This window comes from Poecilia latipinna, unplaced genomic scaffold (assembly GCF_001443285.1).
Source record: "Poecilia latipinna isolate Pla-1442-1.1 unplaced genomic scaffold, P_latipinna-1.0 Scaffold889, whole genome shotgun sequence".
Classification (NCBI taxonomy): domain Eukaryota; kingdom Metazoa; phylum Chordata; class Actinopteri; order Cyprinodontiformes; family Poeciliidae; genus Poecilia; species Poecilia latipinna.
In genome coordinates, this window is record NW_015113505.1 from 407,972 (window position 1) to 429,474 (window position 21,503).

At 40.2% G+C, this 21,503-nt stretch overlaps 2 protein-coding genes across 5 annotated transcripts in view; both read left to right on the top strand.

The window, feature by feature from the left end:
- The first annotated feature begins 69 nt into the window (after positions 1-69).
- On the top strand, positions 70-16,583 carry ube4a (ubiquitination factor E4A (UFD2 homolog, yeast)). 2 transcript variants are annotated; one of them, XM_015048518.1, is made up of 20 exons: positions 70-142; positions 2,017-2,192; positions 3,210-3,383; positions 5,126-5,238; positions 6,050-6,202; positions 6,306-6,465; positions 6,561-6,763; positions 6,857-7,048; positions 7,129-7,462; positions 8,283-8,409; positions 8,533-8,840; positions 9,010-9,142; positions 9,793-9,983; positions 10,285-10,385; positions 11,095-11,208; positions 11,351-11,525; positions 12,601-12,781; positions 12,976-13,123; positions 13,237-13,394; positions 14,635-16,583. In XM_015048518.1, the coding sequence occupies exons 2-20, from the start codon at positions 2,057-2,059 to the stop codon at positions 14,768-14,770; spliced, it is 3,237 nt and encodes a 1,078-aa protein (XP_014904004.1). In that variant the 5' UTR covers positions 70-142; positions 2,017-2,056; the 3' UTR covers positions 14,771-16,583. The 2 variants fall into 2 exon arrangements, with proteins under 2 accessions (XP_014904004.1, XP_014904005.1); XM_015048519.1 differs by lacking the exon at positions 70-142 and adding an exon at positions 207-467.
- A 2,720-nt stretch (positions 16,584-19,303) lies between these two features.
- The window catches only part of kmt2a (lysine (K)-specific methyltransferase 2A), a 39,528-nt gene continuing 37,328 nt past the window's right edge, over positions 19,304-21,503 (top strand). For all 3 annotated transcript variants that reach the window (XM_015048508.1, XM_015048510.1, XM_015048509.1), the window contains exon 1: positions 19,304-19,634. In XM_015048508.1, coding sequence (XP_014903994.1) covers positions 19,317-19,634 — 318 coding nt within the window. In that variant the 5' untranslated portion in view covers positions 19,304-19,316. The remainder of the gene's footprint in view (positions 19,635-21,503) is intronic.

A 21,503-nucleotide genomic window follows, 5' to 3' on the forward strand; every position in this document is an offset into this window, starting at 1 on the left:
ATAAAAAAAAGCCCCCCCCCCCTTGCATTTTTTCCCATGGGGTGGGTTTTTTTTTTTAAAAAGAACCCCCCCCCCCCCCCCCTGGCTTCGTTGTAGCATTTTTTGTTCTAACCAAATATTCCAACTTCTACTTACCAGACAGGTACGGCAGCTCTCTATATTGTTTATACACATTACTTAGACTGAAAACACGCTAAGTCCTCGTGTTGAGAGTTTAAACAAACGCTGAAGTTGATCCGTGGAGACGGCATGACAGTTTAGCTTGTTGCTCCACGTAAGAGCTAACTAGCCACCAGTTAGCTAAGCAGTGTCAACTGTCGAAACCTGCCTCTGCTTTTAAAGCTGCTTAGTGGTTGTTATTCCATCTCTAGTGTAGAACGAAATAAACCTAAGAGACAGCTAAATAAATGCAGGAGTTTTTGTTTCAAGTGACCAATATGGTGAGACGACGGTTAATCTGTTGACAGGTGAGCAGCATGTTGGGTAGCAGCAGTGGATGTTCATTCTGTTAGATTTTGTAGATTCACACGGTCTCTTTATGTTTCACATCGAAAACCTTCAAAGGTATTCAATAACGGGTTCATCTAAGCGGTATTTTGTGATGGCGTTTATTTTTGTCAGCTTCCAACAGATGCTTTATTAGTTAATATTGGTAAACTTGGTGCTAACGGCAGCATTCTTATAATAATTGCTCAGAACATGATTGAGTTATGATAATTTCCTTTTTGTAAAAAAGAGAAATCCAAACTTTTTGAGCATAATGTGAAAACACATTCGTCAAGGTGGTCACCTACTTGCAAGGTATTCATAACCTTGAAAATGTGTTCAACTGTAACCACAAATTTGACTGTGTTGTGTTTTGTTTTGTTTTGTTTTATGTGCTCAACCAACAGAAGATGGTGTATCATTGAAGTGGAAGGACAATTACACACGCTTCTACAAAATAACTGTAATGTGGCATTTTACATGCTAATCTAATATGTAGAGTCTCGCTGCAGATTCAAATAACTTTCCTCAAAATGCTAAAAGTCACAGTGATGGAATCACAGATGAGGAAAGAGAAAAGAAAACAACGTTGCAACTGAGATTCACATCACAACATTTCAATATTACGACCTTGATACGACCAAAATGTAGCTTATTGGCCTCTAAGCAAAACATGTTTACTGGGAAACTAACCCTGAATACACCACACAAAGGTCAAACATGGCCTCATCATGATGCAGGTCAGAGTCGATAGAAAGATGAACAGTTAAATATGAGACAATCCTGGGAAAAAGACCTGTTAGAGGTTGTCAGAGTTGAGTGGAGGTTCACCAAGAGGGACTGTGATAACATTAACATCACACCTGGACCACAGTAATTACTAATGTGATCATTTATTTCAGGGGTGTCAAACTCATTTTTGTTTTGGGCCAAATGAAGATTATGAATGCTCTTAAAAGGCCGGTTGTGCCAGAATGTATTGATAAAACTTGAACATCTTTTCAGTCCCTTCAAGATTTTGTGATTCTTTTTGTGATTTTTTTTTTTTTGCAATAACAATCAAAGTGTTGATGGTACTAATTTGGAAATATTTGCGATATTTACCCTTACTTATGACAGTAAATGTGACTTTTATTACTCGCTGAATAGACCATAGACTGTAATCTGACATCAATTAAGGCTGAGACAGATGTTTTGATACAAGTAAGAAAGTTTTTGGCAACTTTTGAGAAAAATCTCCAATAAACTCCCAATTATTAGCGCAAAAAATTGGAGGGATTTGTTGATTTTACATGAATTTCCACAAAAATTCTCAAGAAAATGGAGGGACTGATTGATATAATTTGACAGTAAACAGATAAAAACTGCATTGACTTGATTGATAACATATTTAAGCTCACTTAGTGTTTACTCTAGAATCTAGAGGGCCACATGAAAAGCTATGGCGGGCCAAATTTGGCCCACGGGCCTTGAGTTTGACACATGTGATTTATTTGATCAATATTCGCTTTATCTGCATTGCTCCTAAAGGCTGGGATCTTAAATGGAGTGAGTGTTGAGCCCCAGTGAGATGACTGACCAGGGCAACAACAATCACAACATCTCCTGCAACCCCTTCGTTGCCCTCTTCACCTCACTGGCTGATGCCAAGCAGTTTGCATCAAGCCAAAACCCACAACAGCAACCGCAAACTTCTAAACCACCATGTGAGTAGAGTTAAAAGTCAGTCCATTACAACATCCACACACTGAATGTATAGTTCAGAACTGTTTGTTGCGATGTGCCTTCCTGATATGTTGGATAAAGGTAATAAACATGTTTTTATGTATTTATTTTGAAGGATAAAATACATTATTTCGTCCTCGTTGTCTCAGTGGAACAGTTTTAGCTGAACCTCCATGGAGCTTCAGTACATAGAGGTTTTCTTCAGTATTCCTCTACTTTTAAGAGATGTTAGTTGTTTTGACCTTGCTGGGTTCCTCAGTTCATCTCTGCTGTTTCTTCATTAAAAAAAAAAAAAAAGTCACAGCAGGTTTTAGCAAAACATTTGCAGCATCTGTTGTTTATGCCAGTTGTTCACTAGTAATAATAATCCAGACTAATCAAATAAAGCCCCAGTTTTTATGATGTAATTTCATCAACTGGTAAAAGTTTAATATCTTTACTATCTTGTTTTACTGTAGAATTTCTCGACTGGAGGGATAATTGTTTTTTATTAAAAATTTTAAACTATTTATTTATTTATTTATTTATTTATTGACCTACTTCTTTTACATACACACTTACCACTTGCATAAATGGATTTGAAGGTTTTAATGATTCATTTTAACTGTTTTTTTTTTTTTTTCACCTGGTGTGAAATTATTGTACAAGGTGCAATTTCAGTGAATTTTATAAACAGGAGTCGAACGCACAAGTTTCAGTCTATTGTGCATTTTCTCTTATCTGCATAGGAACAGGGTAAAATATATTCACATTTACCAATATTTGCTTAAATTGTCCTTCACCCGGTCTCAGGCTTTCTAAAGGCATCAAATTTATTGAAATTGTCGAAACAAATAACCAGCGAAACAGAAATGTGACTTTTTTGCAGAGATTATGTGATGCTCTTAAAGTATGAAGTCACATATCATAAACACTTGAAGACTATTAATGAGTAATAATTTAAGCTTCCAAAGCCAATACAATCTTTTCATCTGACCTCGCTCTGTCTGCTGCCGCAGCGGAGGACTCGGGAGGAAGCCACTCAGAGTCGGAGGTTTCCGCCACCGACAGCGTCGACGACAACGACTCCATAGCAGAAATCAGTCGCTCCTTCCGGTCCCGGCAGGAGCTTTGTGAACAGCTCAATGTCAACCACATGATCCAGAGAATATTTCTGATCACACTTGATAACAGTGAGTACAAGCTGATTATTTTGAGGTAAAGTTTGCTGGGTTAAAACACTCGCAGCCTGGTGTTCTGATATTGTGATGAATATGTCAGAGGGTCAATGCTGTCTGGCAGCTTTTAAGTGCGTTTGCCTTTAAGGTGACACCAGTTGGTAAAATCTTCTAGTATTTGGAAGATGTGTTTTATCCAAAAACCAAGGGGTACTTAGCAATTAGTGTGTCTTACTTGGTATTAACCATAGCAGCATCTCAGGAAACTCCTCGGTTCTGAGATCACGGTTGCTGAGGTAAGTTCGTCTCAGTTGGACGATTTTCCAACTGAGACGAGACACGTTTGTCAAATGCAGTTAAAAAGTAAATCAGTTGAATATTGCCAGTAAAAGATGTTTTACTTGGAGGTCTTTCTTTCACATGAAAAGCGGAGAGTTGAAAGCGAGAGGCTTTGCTGATGACAAGACTGATCATAAATAGTTGCAGGGTCTGTTTTGCTCTGGGGACGTTCTTGGATGCAGCTCATTATCTTTTAAAAGCCAAACTTTCCAGGCAGAAATGAGTCACCACACTTACAGATGACACAAAGACCTCCACCGCTGCATGGCCTTGCTGTGAGCTGGCTGGGTCTCTCGTCACACAGACTGTTAAAAAATGAGTCATGATGTTCAGAAGATGTATTATAGGACCCCCCCCCCCCCCCCCCCCCCCTCAATGCCACCTGCTGTCCTCGCACATTTCCTGCACGAGCGAGTCTTCACCTCTGTGTTGTAAGTAGATGCTGTGCTTTTGGTTCCTTTGTGTTTTATATCAGGAGTCCTGTTCACCACAAACCAAAGATGCTGGACCAGATGGAGATATGACAACCAAACCATGATTTGTTACTAGACAAAATGGACTTTTTTGAGCTTTATATCATGTTAGGATGTAATTCCCTCATCAAAAACATACCTGAACGTTGCTTTGAGGAGTCCTTGAACCTCCCGTGGCAACCATTCAGGGGCTCCTAATGGTGCGTTCACACCAAACGCGTTTTGAGCATCAGGCGCGTCGGATACAGCTATATTGCAAAGTCAAATTTCTTTTAAGTTATGTTTGATACAGCATTTTCATAACAACTAAAGGCAATAAATTACTTGACCGTCTTATAGAATCAGACTATGTGCCTGGAAAATACATAGCACCGCCCCTTAAAGCCATATTCTGACCCTGTTATTTGATTTTTTTTTTTAGTCTTATTGGACCAGGTGATGTTTTTCCAATCTGGTAATATTTTGTTAGCATGTGTGAATTATAGCCTCATTTCCTGTTCTTGGCAGACAGCAGTAGCATTGGGTGTAGGCTTCTGCTGCTGATGGATCAACTTCTCCTCCAGGTTCATATCTTGTAATCATTCGTTCTTTGAGCTTGTGAAACTTTTTTCTGTCATCTCAAACCAGTTTGTCATTCTCTGACATCTGATATCAACAAGGATTTTTTTTTGTCCACAAAACTGCAGACTTTTTTTGGATCATTCTCTGTAAACCAGAGAGATGCTCAAGGCCTCTTGAATTCTACATCTTGATGCTTGAATGAGTTGATCTGCTGCCAAAATATCTAATAAAAAGGCCAGTCAGTGCAGCTTATTATTGAGTGTGGGGGTAAATTTGATTTACTTCTGGAATAAAGTTGTATTTGGCTTGTTTTATTCTTTACTTTATGTCAAGTTTGAAATATATCACATATTTTAATTTTGGGATTTCTTTTGTTCACACCAGGCGACCCCAGTCTGAGAGGAGGCAATGGGATCCCTCCTCGATGCGTTTACCTGGAAGAAATGGCTGCAGATCTTGACGGCCAGGATTGGCTGGATAAGGACAACGTAGAGCAGGTTAAAAACCATGTTAAAAATTATATGTAGCACAATTTCTAAAGATATGTTTGCATTCCAGCATGAAATTTAAACTGCTTCAGTTTAAATTTCTGGTTTATTCACGGCTTTTCTTTTTAACTATTATTTTATATACAGTGTGTGCTTTTATTTGCCACCTGTTTGCTACTGTAGACCAGGAACTACCTTACTGAGGGACAAAAACTATATTCTAGTCTAGGCTAGTCATTATTACATATCCTTTTGGTAGTTTTTCATGAATTATTGACAAAAACCACAGAAAATATCATCTGATCTAATTAGAGTCTGCTGAGTTATCCGTTCCAATTTAATTTTGGGAGATTGTGATCAGCCGATACTTACATGTGGAGCCAATTTTATCCACCGATTTATCTCTGCATAGGTCCAGAAATCAGCGACTGTCCTCTTCTCCTGTGCCGTGAGAGAGGTTTGACTGACAGGCCGGCCCACTGGGTCATGTCTGCACATTTGTAGTTAATAATAGTCACCCCACTGTTGCCATTTGATGACTTTCTTGCTATGTTAGCAACATTTCAGGCATAAAAATGTGTATGGGACAAAATTTAAGATCGCCGGGTTAGCATTTTTAAAGATCGGTAATTGATGATCAGTCAGAAAAACTGCAATTCGTGCACCGCTAAATCATACATTATTTTGTAACAATGTTTAAGCAGCACTCTACTTCCATTGATTTTGATTCAGTTTAGAGAACATTTCGTTTTGTAGCAGTGTCTTTCGCCTTAGAAACATGAATGAAATGAGCTCTGGGGTGCTTTTGCTTCCCCTGTAGGCCCTGTTTAACCGCCTGCTGCTCCTGGAGCCAGGAAACCATCTCATCTACATGACCTCCTGCAGTGCAGTGAACCTGTCGGCTGACCGGGACGCTGGAGAGAAATGTGCCATCCCTTACCTCTTTGCTTCTTACCAGAGGGCAAAGGAGGAGGTACACTTTTTTTTCCTTTAAAGAATATTTACTCAAACTGGAGCATAAGCATCATCCATCTTCCAAAGTAACTTGATGAATTCCTTTCTGTCTTTGCAACCAGTTGACAAAAGTCCCAGAGAAATTACACTCATTTGCCATACGCTGCAAGAACCTTACGGTGTCCAACGCGCGCACCGTTCTGCTCACCCCAGAGATTTACGTCAACCAGAACGTCTACGAACAGCTTCTGGACTTGTGGCTTGACGGTTTCAGAGCAGCACGTAGGTCCATCTTTGGAGCTAAGAGTCCTGACTATCAGTTTTACTTTCATCTGCGCTCAGTAAAATATTCTTTCCACACACTCCCGGTGTTTCAGGCTCCGAGGACGTGATTGTGTTCCTGGAGGAGGTCCTTGCTGGCATATTCTCTGACCAAGAGGTGCGCACCTTTGAGGAGGTGATAGTTCCGGTTTTTGATATCTTCCAGGGGCGCGTCAAAGATTTGGACCTTTGCCAGCCTCTACTCTACTACTACCTGGATGTTCTCCTCTATTTTTGTCACAATAAGGACATCGCCAAGGTCAGAAGACAAAACCAGACATGTAATCTGAGCCACATTTTCACGAGGCCGTCCTTTAGCGTCATCCCGTCCGTTCCTCTTTGGTGTTTGCAGGTGTTGATGGAGCACATTCAGCCCAAAGACCCAGCTAATGGTCTGCAGTACCAGAGCAGCCTGCTGGGGGTGATTTTGAACATATCCTGCTTGCTGAAAACTCCGGGTGTCGTAGAGGGCCATGGCTACTTCCTGAACCCTTCTCGCTCCAGTGCCCAGGAGACAAAGGTCCAGGAAGCCAACATTCACCAGGTATGTGGCCGTCATCAGTTTGCTTTGCTGGCATTTTTACGAGAAGGAAACTAAGCTTCGCCAAATTCTTCTTGTTGCAGTTCATGGGTCAATTTCATGAAAAACTGCACCAGATCTTGAGGAGCTTGCTGCAGCCGGCCGGTGAGACGCGCCACTTGCTGCTGACCTGGCTTGGCCGCTGTCTGGAGGCGAACGTGGGTCGTGCTAAGATATGGGCCAACCAGGTGCCAGAGCTCTTCTTCCAAATGTACGCCTCCGATGCGTTTTTCCTCAACCTGGGGGCCACTCTGCTGAAGCTGTGCCAGCCGTTCTGCAAGCCCCGTTCACCCAAGCTGCTAGCCTTCGACCCGACATACTGCTGCCACAAAGACCTGAGCGAAGAAGTCCGGCGTGATCGCAGCATCCACGCAAGAGGTCATTATATGAGATGTCAAGGTTTTCATACTCTGCCTTTGGAGCTTTTCACGCTCATGACCCGTCACAACAACAAACTTTAATGGATTTAATTGGAGTGTTATGTGACAAACCTACACAAGCAAGCACATAATTGTGCCGTAGAATGAAAAAGATGCAACAAATATTTACACCGAAGCACACAGCAGGCAAATGCGACCCAAATCCACTTTTTTTGCTCATATGTCACCTATATCTGACACGTCACGGCAGACTGAACAGCCCAGTTCTGATCTTTCCATCCCAAAACAAAAAGTATCAGGCCTGTGCCACTTGAATATGTGGTACTAATTCGACTACTTAGTCGATTGTTTTCAAAGCGTATGCAGCGTAAACAGTCACGTCGCATTTTATATGACTTTGGGTCGTAAACCATTCACACACAAGTGTTGTTGACATCTCATTTAATTAGTAGTATGAAGAACCACGCAAAGAAAAAAAAAAGTATTTTAGTGGCTGGAAGTGAGCATCAAGACCTGCTGCACAAACACAGCCAAAGACACTCACATCCACACAGTCGGGCCATTTGGCAAACTGGGGTTAAGTGCCTCGCAAAAGTCAAGTATCTGTTTTTATTGGTCTATTTATTACATATAATCTTCTCTCATAAAATACAAAAAGGTTTGTGGTTATAAAGTTACAAAATATGAAAAAGTTTTAGGGGTGTGAATATTTTGTAAAGCACTTTATGAATTTGTTTCGGTGTAGCGAACGCCTGCAGTGTTTGAAGGAACAATTGTTAGCATTAATACTAATTACCGAGTAAATATTCCTTTCACAGGTCTTGAGAAGGAGACCTGCTTGACTCCTTTGCCCCTTCAGCAGCAGGTGGAGTCTGCACAAACCTACAGCCTGCTGACTGAAAACCTCGTCTTCACGCAGCTCACCCTGCATCTTGGCTTTCACCGGTACGAATCACTTGACGGCAATCTCCCAGTTTTATAGAAAACGTTTTCATTCTTATCAAACCCTGTACTTGTGTGGCGTGTGTGTGTGCGTGTGTGTGTGCGTGCGTGTGTGTGTCCGCCCAGACTCCATGAGCAGATGGTCAAGATGAACCAGTCGCTCCATCAGCTCCAGGTGACCTGGCAGGACGCCCAGCGCGCGGGCAGCCCGCTGTCCGAGCAGCTCCTGGAGCAGTTTGAGCGTCTGATGATCGTGTATCTGTCAACCAAAGCTGCCACGACGCAGCCCGCCATGCTGCAATGTTGCCTTAACCTGCAAGCTTCCACTGCTGCTCTGCTTGTTCAGCTGAGCATGGGAAACCAGGGGCCCGAACATGTAGCACTCAGCTTTCCCCTGGCATCGCAGCACAACACCATGCTCTGCTACGTACCAGGTATGTCAGAGGCTTGGCTGAGGGATAATAAAATACATTTTAAAATGGTTGCAGCTGTTTGTGTAATGTGGCTGTGGTTAGTTACTCAGAATACGCTCATTGAGAAAAGCTGAAAGTCCCTGAACACAACAGTCGCAAGTAACCCTGGGCTGTTTTTATTTTTTGTCAGAGTTTTTTGCAGAAAACTTGGGAGACTTCTTCATCTTCCTGCGCCGCTTTGCAGAAGATATCTTGGAGACTTCCGCAGAAAGCCTGGAGCAGATCCTTAACTTCATAACTGTCTTCATGGGAAACGTGGAGAAGTGCGTGACGATTATTTTAGTGATCGATTACTCTGGCGATTAATTGATGAATCGCATTTGAAAAAATTTGCCACAGTCTGCAGATTTTTCATGTAGCCACTTAAGCTTATTTTACATAAAAATACAAATAATTAAAAACATTCATTCCTTTTCAAGTAAGAAAACCAAAATGTTCTTGCCTAAAATGCAACAAGAAGATTCCTACAGTGAACACTTGATCATCTGTAGCAAAGGATGCATCTGCAGCTAAATAGATCCTTCTAACATCAGCGTGTGAAAATCTCAGGCCTTTCTGCTTGACTTGGCATCAATACAATGTAGAGCTGATTTGTTGACTGTTTTTATAAGTTAACTGATTATTAATAATTGGATGCAAAAGGTGCTTAACAAGAGATTTTTACAGAATCTGGTCTAGGTGAAGCTAAAACTGCCACTAGAGCAGTTCTGAGTAGAACAGGTTTAAAGAAAAGCATATATATTTTTTATCTTAAATGCAATATATATATGTATACATTTTTTCTACCACTTTTAATTATTGCTCTGAGTGTGTTCTTGTAGCAAATTGACTTTTTTTTTTGACTAAGCGTTTCAGCCCTATATTTATCTTTCAACCTGTCTCTGTGATCCCCCATGTTTGAAATGCGAACCAGGATGAAGAATCCCCATTTAAGAGCAAAGCTTGCAGAAGTGTTGGAAGCCGTGATGCCTCACATGGAGCCGCTGGCTCCTGGTGCTTCTCAGCCCATCATTTTCCAGAGGGAGAGAGTTTTCTGCTCCTACGTCCACGCACCTCAGCTGGCTGAGGCCCTCATCACTGTGTTTGTCGACATTGAATTTACAGGTGGGTCAAAGTTCATTTCTTAGGGTTAAATTTGTCCACGTCGTTTATCTAGCGGAACCTGCTCCTGATACTGTGTTTCCGTCATTACTACTGATTTTAAACAATTATTTAAGACTACGATTAAATCAGCCTCGTCTAAAAAGACAGGTCAGAGCTGAAAACAAGATCTGGATCAAAGTTTGATGTTTCACATAGATTAATTGCGTGAGTTTACCTGTGAGTTCTACTGAAAGTATGAGAATCTGCTTGGTGTAAAACAAGCAGAGTTTAGCTTGTTAACTTTCTTTCCATCTTTACCCAGGTGACCCTCATCAGTTTGAACAGAAATTCAACTACAGGAGACCGATGTATCCTATTCTGAAGTACATGTGGAGCAAAGACAGCTACAGAGAGAGCATCAAGGTGAATAAACAAACGATGTCTGAACCTTAGGTATCTCAATGCTTTGCCTTTTTATGTAAAGGGGTTGGTATTTCTTTATAACTAGAAACCTGGATGTTTTTCTGACTTTGAAGTGTTCTTGTATGATTTCCAGTTTGCTGTCCCAGTATAGCATCTTTGATGTTTCACAGAATATTAGTTTGTGATTCAACTCAGTTTCGCTTAGGTTTAGTTCACTTTACCTATGCATTAAAAGTGAACTCTATTTTATTCATAACTCTTCAGCTATGTTTAATATGATTCCATTCAATTCAGCTCAATTAAGACAGCAGGAAAGGCGAACATCATGGCTGGGATAACAGCGTGAAAATACACTTTAACTTTCTTGCTGACGTTCATGACAGACATTGGTGTAAAGCTTTCAAAGATAATGCAGAGTTGATGATCTGGCCGGCTTTTAATTTGAAAATATAGATGTTTGGTCACAGAGCAGGTGAACTCTGACAATCTATTTTATAATTTTAAGGTTAATTCCAGAGGAATAAAAAACTTTAACCAAGAATAAACAAAGGGGTGCAAAAACATCTTCTTCTAGTTCAGTGAAGTTTCTTAAATTTTTCAATGTTCTGAACAAACTAAAAAGTAAGAAAGCTGTTGGTTAAATGGGAGTATGAATTAAAATGCTTCTAATTCCATGTTGGGTTATCTGCTTTTTTCATGCTTGTTTCAGCATTTGGCAAACTATGCATCCGAGAACCTGGAGGCCATGAACCCCCCTCTGTTCCTCAGGTTCCTCAACCTGCTCATGAATGATGCCATCTTCCTATTGGATGAGGCTATCCAGGTGGGACCGGTGGAGATTAATTCTCAACATACAACACTTGAGGACACATTTATTCCTTGTGTCAAATATGTACTGGGAACCCCGATCATTAGCTGTGATCTCAGAGTAACTAAAGTCAGTTTTTGTTTTTGTTTTCCTGCAGTACTTGAGTAAAATTAAGATTCTGCAGCTTGAGCGGGACAGAGGGGAGTGGGAAAGCCTGGCCCCTGATGCCCGAAGAGAAAAGGAGTCAAGCCTGCAGATGTTTGGACAACTGGGACGCTTCCACAATATCATGTCCAATGAGACTATCGGCACACTGTCCTTCCTTACCTCAGGTCAGGCAGGGAAAAAAAAAAAAAAAAAAAAAACACTGCACAAAATAATAAGCCTTTGTTTTACCTTGAAAATTATTTAAATGTTTAAATAATCTCTCCAAATATTGAAATTATAACATTTTACCTGAAAATGTTAAGAGACATGCACCAAACAACTACAGGGAACGTTTTATAATTCAGTGACACTTGAATAGTTTAGGTAAGTTCAGTTTATTAGTTCACGTAACAGGGACCATGTTCAATAAACTTTAATAAAAGATGCTTTGCACCAGATTTAGCTCATGTTAGTTTCCATCTGCAGTCTCAGAGCAAGAGAGAATGTTGTTTCAGAATTACTTTTAAGTGTTACACCTCGTATCAAATATTACATGCTTTTTTTAAAGAATAATGTCTAAAATAAGACACAGCAAAGAAAGGGGGCACAGTCGAGTTAAGTTTATACTTCTGGCTACTTCCTTTTTAAATAAATAGTTATCTAAATATATATCATGGTAGTTGAAATATTTATAATAAACAAATAAGCCAAACTAAATTAAACATTTACCTCAATTGGACCTTCAGAAAAAATGGTTTGACATTTTCTTTAAAAATAAAATGTTGCTGCCACTGGCAGTATTCTGGGTTATTGACACATTTTTGTTTTTTAGAGTTGGAAAAGAATACATTTTATTTTTTCTTTTTAAGTTTAAGCAACAGAAGATGTGGCTTAACACCAACTGGGAAGACAGTATTTGTATTAAGGGACATCCCACAGTTACACAGGAATCTGTAGCAGCCATTTCCCTCTGTAATTCACTATGAACATCAATGTAAAGGCTGGAAACCACTTATACTGTTGGGCAAACCCCAGATTAGTTAGATTAGCTAAATAGTGTGTTTGGTCCATAATACAGCTTTGGAGGACATGGATGCAAAATCAGGCTGAGATTTTTAAAAATTGTTTGTGACGCTTATTAAAGTGTTAATTTCCTGTTTCAATCATTTTCCTCCAAAACTCACCTAAAAGATCGAAAGATGTGTTGGAATTAGAAATTATTTCAAATAATTGATCCTTCTGTTTCCGTCTCTCGCTCAGAGATCAAGGGCATCTTTGTGCACCCATTTCTGGCTGAGAGGATCATCTCGATGTTGAACTACTTTTTGCAGCACCTGGTTGGTCCAAAGATGGGTGCACTTAAAGTCAAAGACTTCAGCGAGTTCGACTTTAAGCCACAGCAGCTCGTTTCGGACATCTGCACAATCTACCTAAACCTGGGGTATGTCACAAAGATTCCTCTGTCATAAATTGATCTGATAAAGTAAAGAATCTTTTCAATGGTTTTTGTTGTTTTTATTGACACTTTGTTCAGCTTTAAAATCTGTGTGTTTTCTCCATGTGGCAGAGATGGATTTCGAAGTAGAAAGTTAGCTTCTGAGTAAAATTTGAACATGACGCGTTTGTCTTTTGCAGTGATGAGGAAAATTTCTGTGCCACAGTCCCGAAGGACGGACGATCGTATTCGCCGACGCTCTTCTCCCAGACTCTCCGTGTGCTAAGGAAGATCAACAAGCCTGGTGACATGATTGTGGCGTTTGGACTCCTTGCAGATAAAATTAAGGTATCTTTTTTTTTTTCCTGTATTATGACAGAAATATATTTTTTCTAGTGGTCAGTAAAACAGAAGCAGTAATGATTATTTATTTATTTATTTCATGGATCACTTGTTTCTAGTCCCATGCAGACAGGCAGCAACAGGAAGAGGAAACGTATGCAGACGCTCCAGATGAATTCTTGGACCCCATCATGTCCACCCTGATGTTGGATCCTGTTCTTCTTCCCTCTTCTAATGTTACTGTAGATCGTTCCACTATAGCAAGACATCTCCTCAGGTTCGTAACTTCTGAGGGAAAAATCAACACCATGTCACTCATTTGTTTAAATGCCATTTTTACAGTCTTTCCTTTTGTAGATTAGTGATGGGACAGCAGTTCATTTTAGTGTACTCAGTCTCTAGAATCAGTTCACTCAAATGATCTGTTCACCGGGTCAAACAGTTCATTTCTGCAGAGTGAAACAGTTCCTCTTCCTGGTCCGTTCATGTTGTTTCAAAGCACCAGTCCAGCACATTGCGTCGCTGGCTTGGTTTCTGCAAGCTAACTGCTAATGTTGTGTCTTGACTCAGGGATTACACAGTCTGAAAATATCCTGATTCGTGCTGTATATTAACGTACGGTGCTGATTGTGACCAAATTACAAACAAAAATTTGTAATTTTTGTTTGTAATTCTGGTAGAATTGAGGTTAAACGTTTTAACTTTCACTACAGTTTTGACCAACATTGTGACCCTGATTCAAATCGGCATCGGCACACTGTATCACCAGAAAAGCCTAATTTATACGAATGAGCCATTTAGTGGTTTAGCCCCAAAAAGCTCACTATCGCTACACGTTTTGTTTCCTACGGAAGTCAGAATGCTAATATAAAAGCTGGTATTTATTTGGCTGGAGCTGAGGGAAAATTGAGTTGCTACTACAGCTACTTATTGATTTATTTAGTAACGTGATCCACAGACTGGCAGATATTTTTTTCAGACAGCAATCAAATACAAGTTAAAAGCAAAAAGAAACTCTATGCTCACAAACAACATGTGTGGTTGCCTCAGTGGTCCGCTTGCCTGCTCACTGCTCAAGCAATGTGGCTTCATCATGGCACAAACCATGTTGTGCCACAGACAATTCATTCCCTTGAAGGTAGTTGTTTCCCTTGACGCCAGGATTCCCATCCTAGGGCAAAAGGAAAAAAAAATAGAATAGAATAGAGACCTTTCTCTTTCATTGAGGAGAAATCTACTGTATCATCAGCACCAAAAGTTGAAGTGAGAGTTAAAGAGAAAAACACTTAGTTTTTCTATTTTAAAAAACGTCACAAATCTTAATGCTGAAAGGATCTGTAATTTATGTTTCATGTTTACATTTATTTTTTAGATTAAGATAAAGTATAATTTTTGCCCTTCACTGTACTCTAAGTTATGTTTCTGACATTTAATCAACTCTTAAAACTGAATGCAGAAATTGAAAATTGAATCGCTAAAACTGTGACTTCTTGTTATTTATAATGTCGTCTGTGCAGCGACCAAACCGACCCGTTCAACCGCAGTCCTCTCACCATGGACCAGATCAAGCCAAACGTGGAGCTCAAAGAGCAGATCTCACAGTGGTTGGAGCAGCACAGGCAGGACAAGCAGCAGCAGGGGCCCAGCGGCTAGTCCCACAGTGGAAAAAACAGTGACTTCTCCCTTCCTTGTTTTGCTCCTTTGCTTCAGTGGCAAATCCACAGTCTGCTTTCCTCTGTGGATTTCTTCTTACTTCTCTGCTGTAGCTGCTTATTGCATAAGCCCACTCATGCTTAATGGACCCTCTCTGTGACAACAGTCCATGCAAACTTCACTTTAAAATCAATAAACAGCAGCTGTGCTCCTCACAAGGCTCCCTGTCGGGTTAACATTCGCAGGATGGAGGCTGCTTCTGCTTGTGCAGTTATCGCAGTGGGATTTAGAGCCAGAAGCAGCAGTTCAGTGTGAACCTCCTATCTGACCTTTTTACAATGCAAGGTAAGTATTTTAGACAAGTCATGGGTTAATAACATGAAAGCACGAGGTGTTTAACATTTCAAACTGAATTTATCCTTGTGAAGAATACCATACACTGCCTTTAAAGTTCACCAAGACTCCATACATTTGCACCCGTTGGTTAAACGTCACTTGGCAGGCTCTCTGTAAATAAAATTGGCAACGTAACATAAAACTAAACATTCATAGACTCTGATTGATTAACAATAAAGTTCTACTTTTAGGCATTAAAAATCTTAAACGCTGCATTTGACTTTTAACACAGATTATAAGGAAATTTTTTCAAGTGGGGTTTTAAGAAGTCTATTGATCAGTGTGACTTCAGTTTCCTGAATGTGGCATAGGGATTCTCATTGGAAAGTCAAACTAAGAGCAGCTCAGAATGAGGCTTAAGCAAGAGTAAATTTTGTTACAGAACAAATGAAAACATAATTTTGAGCTAATTTGCCAGGATTTTCTTTTCCAGATTCTTCATACTGGCTTTGTGTTCTGTTCATCAAATACAAGTTTTACACTTTCTTCTCATGAGTACTCCACACAACCACTAAAAAGAAAATCTAACTTTTCCTTTAAATATTTTCCTGGTTAGAAAGAAGTCTTCCTTGTTGGGTGGAAGGCCTTTTTGTAGAATAGTAGAGAGTTGGTCTAAAATTAAAATTTTCAGAGCATTTGCCAGCTTTTCAAGACAATCTGGCTGACTAGCTTCACGTGTGAAATTATGGATCACCTCTGTCAGACACCTAGCAGTGGTAACGGAGGACTCCTTAGGTGGTCTTGGCCCAGACAGACAGACAGACAGACAGACAGACAGACAGGAAAATGTGATCCAGATTTTATTTTATGTCATTACTGCAACAGAATCCACTTGCCTGTGTCATCGTCTTGGATATGTTTCTCTGACTTGTTACAGATTCAAGTTATTTCCCTTTACAACCACACTTATTTGAACTAAAACGCAAAAAAAAAAAGAAAGAGCTACTGTTACCTCAGAGTATATGATTCCTTTTCATCCTGTTAAGCAAAACTTACCTGATCATAACGTTTCCTTTTGGGTTTAAATGTAGTGCATTAACATTTGAGCAAACAGTCGATCAGTAGAATTGGTGCCTAAAACCCAGAGCTTTGCTGTAAATCTCAGAAAATGAGTTCCATACCCTTAACATGCACATGCTAATTTGTTTCTGTGAATATAAGCGGCTTTGCAGAAGATTGTTGTAAAGGAAAAGGAGATTACATCTTGTTTGAGTGTGTTTGAGTTAAAGAGCTATAACTCGAGTAGGAGGTGACAAAGTGTGAGGAGTGGCTTTGTTGGCATGCTCTGATTCTGTTTTAAATATTTACCATCCTAATGGTCTTTAAATTACAATGCAATACTTTTGTTTTAAATGTGATTTTAAAAAAAATATTTTGGATGTACAGTATGAATAAGAAATAAACTTATGTAAATTATAAGAGACGTTTAGTGATTCTGTGAATGTATAAGCTTATTGATGTGTGTATGTACAAATTGAGCTTCTATTTTCCAAATATTTTAGCAAATGGAGCAAAAACATTCCACAAATAAGTTTAACATAAACTTTCTGTTTGTATTTTTGAAAATCCTGCGCCTCAAAAGTCAAGATGTTTACAGATTTGGGATGAATTTACTGGTAGCACTTTGACACATGGACTTTTTCCCAACTAGACTTTTTAAAAAATATTTTAACATTTGTTATTCATACAGTTTTTTGAGTGTAAACTTTCATATAAATCTGAAAATCTGGTTTGGTTACTCAATCATATATGTAAACAATATTTTATATCATAGTTGTCTTTGTTTTAGCTAAAGCTAGGAGTTTTATTCTGGTAAAAAGGGAAAACAGCTACTCTGTCTTAAACATAATGTTGACCATGGTAATCATCAGTAAAGGTGCAGAGTAGGTTTTGGCTGCATGTGGTGAAAAATAAATAAAAACCTTGAAACCCTCTTAAGAAGAAAAAAGGTGGTGGCTGCAGACGATCTAAAAAGGCCTGTCTAGACCTGTGGGCCTTTTAACATGTTCAATACTGACTTGACCTGGTGTAATTAGCAGAGGCTATGAAAACACAGCAGATATCCTGTATTTCTAGATATCTCAAACGCTTAACAGTGAAACCAGCAACTGGCAAGAAACCATTCTTCTAATGATGCTGCCACCAGTGAATGCGATGTAGAATGATACACGTGCATCTCAGAAAAATAAATGTCTGAAAAGTTCTTTAGAGGTGTAGTTCAAAATATTTACTTCAGCTAATTTTGATGATTATAGCTTACAGCTAATGAAAACCCAAAATGTAGTTTTCCAGAAGATGATCCCATATAGTCGATAATGGCTTTATTTTTAATATGGAATTGTATGGTGCAATAAAAAGTGCGTTCACTCCATTCACCCAACACTTGATCGTTGCTCCTTTTGCATGAATATCTCCTTCACTGTGACACGGCGGTGTGCAGGAAGCCCAGGTTGCTTTGATATCAGCCGTCAGCTCGTCTCATAAGCTTCATCTTATGAGACGTCCAAGAGGTCTTATGGAGGGTCCAAGATGCAGGACAAGCTGCAGAACAGCAGGTTAGCATGCATGTCTCGTCCCATCTATAGATGGGTTAGGGTTAGGGACATGCACCATAAAGGTGCATAAATGATTAATTTGCTTGATCAATTAAAATCCATACATACTGGCTGGCCAGAAAAAGGCTGATAGTTCTTTATTGCAAAAACATTTTAGGAGAAAGTGGGTATACAGTCGTCTTGTACTGTTTTTCATTAATGTATTACTTTTTTCTTTTTTACCTGTTTTAAAAAAAATACAGGTTGTCTAGTTGTAAAAGAGGGACAGGATAATGGCATTTGGATCACAAGAGATGGATGTGAAATGACAGGAGGAGGACCCTTCCTCTTCTCCAAAAAAGTGCCAGGTGCAGTGTGCAGGATGACTGGGTTGACATTACGTGTTTACTTAGCGTTATATTACCGTTGAAGAACAAAGTATTGTAGTTTAGCCTGGCCACTGCCTTCCAGACCAATTCCACTCGATTCTAATCTTGACAGCTCAGTCTGGGCTTTCTCCCATTGAGTTGGATTGGCTGACTTTCGCCAATCAGCGAACAGAAGAGTTGTGAACGATGACGTCAAATTTTCTGCGCCGTTATAGGCTTATAGCTTGCTTGTAGTTTTAGCAATGGCAGCGGAGGAAGTGAACGAAGCCATTCAGCTGCTAGATGATCGCTGCAGCTCTAGATATTGAATTAACATCAACAGACATCTTGTTCAACTTTGCACAAAAAGCTTAATTTCAAAAGGTCTCTAAAAGGTCTAAATAGCTATGGATGTTGTTTTTTTGCTTTGGTTTTTATAAGTTGCTTTCTAAATAAACTTCAGTTAAATGAGTTTTATTATAAATGTGATTAAAAACAAACATGGTAATTTATTTTGTTCTAAACAGCATTTCCACATCAACTGAAGGTAACAGTTGTAGTATTGTTTGACTTCCCATTTTAAGGGTGGTATTAGATAATTTAATGCAGTTTAATGTAGTTGACCTATTTGGAAAATTTAGGGATTTCCGGTGTTATTGGAGACTTTCATGAAAGTAGATTGTTGATGTAAACAACACAAGCAAAAAATAACAATGAAAGAAGAAAAATATTTTCCCATCCTAAACATGTGGATGGTTGGAAACCTTTGAACTTACCAGTCAGGATTCCAGCTTCAGAAAACTTTTTTTTTGGGGGGGGGGAGATTTCCGATTGGCACCTTGGCAAATCCAACATCCGAGCACAAAAGCAGCACACCGTTTGAAGCTCTGCCAACTTTAATAGTTTTGACACAACCTGCCTTTTATACTCACAATGATTGTTTTGCATTTCTAGTCACTTATTAAACACAAGTGTGGTTTTTAAACATATCTAGCTCTGAATATGCTGTGCCACTAGGATTTTTTGAAACACATTTTACGCCTTATTTAACAATCCGTCCCAGATCAGTGGTTTAAATTTTGAGTTATTTCCCGGGCAAAACCCCTGAACCTGATTAGGATTCAGCCATGCAGATCCTGAATAGGACCGCTAAGAAAATGCATTGTCCGGGTTCTTTCAGTGTCGCCCCGCAACATGCATTACGATGAGCTCGTCAGTGTGAACGGAGCGCTGTGGTAGAGGTTGTTTATGTGGAGTGCTTGGTTAGGGTTCCGCCCACCGAGGTATCTGATCATAGGGGCAGACAGGCAGAGAGGTAAAATGGCGCACAGCTGTCGGTGGCGGTTCCCTGCTCGGCCCGGAGGGAGCAGCAACTCCGGTACCGGGAGGAGAGCGGGCCGTATCAGGGTTACTGCCTTTTTGCGGAGCGTATCGGGAGCCCAGCCAAACGCCGCTGGACTCGGACCCGGGTTTGACGCTGCACTACAGGTTTCTTCGGTTATCAGGAGCAACCTGCAGAAATTTCGGGATGTTTTGGGGGAATCGAGCGACTCTAGCAGCGCAGAGGTAAGCCCGGGACTCAGCCGGGAGCATCGGGTTAGACAGCTCCGAGACACCCGGGCCGGTTGGCGGACCGCTTGGTCCCTCCGAGGAGAGGAGCTAACGGTTACAGCCCCCAAAACTTGTCATTGGAAGGATGCTCGGTTAACTTTGACTGAGCTGCGTGGCCTTTAACTATACTGTAACGTACTGCAGCTGCAAGTTTAGTTAGAAAAAGCACAGGTAGTAAGTTTTTTTTTGTATAGCTCAACCATTTAAGATGAAGGAAAGTTTCTTCTCGGAGGAGAAGAGATGCTACATCCACACAGTTTAGATGGAGCTAACATTACTCTGTTAGCCAAACCACAGCAGAGAAACCCCCGGTGTTGCACTGTTAATTACATCCTAGAGTCCCGTTAACATACGGAACAAATGCAAGTCAATAGGCACCTTACACCTATTTCAGTACTTATGGTTTACTAATTAGATAACTTAAATTGATATAGAGCCGCCAGAGCTCTATATGTTCTCCTGAAAATTCATTCTCACTCACAATGTAAAAGTTGACGTCCCATGTAAGCATTGGTGTTACTGGCCTACTGTTAACTAGCATTTAAACACCCAAATTTAGCGTGTCTGTCTTTGAAGTAAGCATGTAATGCGTAGAAAAAATAACTTAAAGGAAGCGAGAGAGTACAGTTGTGGTTTATGATGAGCTAACGTGAAGTTAGCTGTGTGCAGCGTATTTCTGCACTGGTTGTTCACTTCTCGCTTAACCCGTGTTTAGCTTTCTAGGAGTAAATCATTGGCAGCTAAATAGCCCCGTAGTATCAAAATAAGCTAAAAGGGCTAACTCATTGCATCGAGGTGGTAACCTTTTAGCGACGTTCGCCTGGTTAGCTCGCATGCTAGCTGTTTGTATACCTTAGCCCAAAGTACACCATTATTCTTCTGTCGGAAACGCTGGTGAAGTTGAGTTTTGTACTCAGGAGGTTGCTGTGTTTACCTCCGAATGGTTCATCGCTACGCAGTCGAGTGGAAGCATAGGGGCTAAAGTTAGCAAGGCTCACACACAAATGTAAATGGTTTCTGTTTGGTGATAAGCTAAGACAGCTACCATGCTACGCTGTACGCCACGCTAGCCATCAGGGCTATTGCTGATGCATAGGAAAATGGGAGGTGGACATGTTTTCCCCCTCTCCTTACAGTCAGTACGTAGCTAATACAAACATAATATCTGGCTTATTACACGAGGCGAGGACGCCCGATTTCACGCTGCACAATGAATATAGCACTGCTCGGTGTATAACGGGAGCATATGGGCATGTTTTGCGGGCAGGTTTATCAGCGGAAAGAGGCTTGCTGGTGACAGTGCGCATGTAGGGCTGGCTACAATAACAACGAGCCCCTTCCAGACGGACCGTGTGATGTGGGGGTGTGTTCGCGTTAGCGAACTACCATCTTCCTCCTTCATGATGTGCAGCATGCGTTCATTGCAGTGGGAGTAGACTGAGTGGGGATGTTTACCAGCAGGTTAGGAGCTCATGTTCAGAGCTCTGTTCTAACACCTTTTTGACCAAAACACGTCAGTATTTATATATAATAAGTTAGAGGATGTGAGGGGCGGTTTTGAGAAGGAAATTGTGAATTTATTTTTTACGTGTTTGATACGTATTTATTCATTTTTTTAATGTTATTATATGTAAACCTAAGTAAAATGCACAATTTAATGCTAAATCTAGTGTGTACATTTTAAATGCGTATTAGGCAAATTGTTAATTGATACTGCAAGTTGTTTTTAATTTAAGTACTTTTTGCAGTGCAGCCTTTGCTAAGAGCTGGGTAGATGCGATATTTGGTTGGGTGGTAGTTCCAGTGGTCATGCGTTGATTCTCT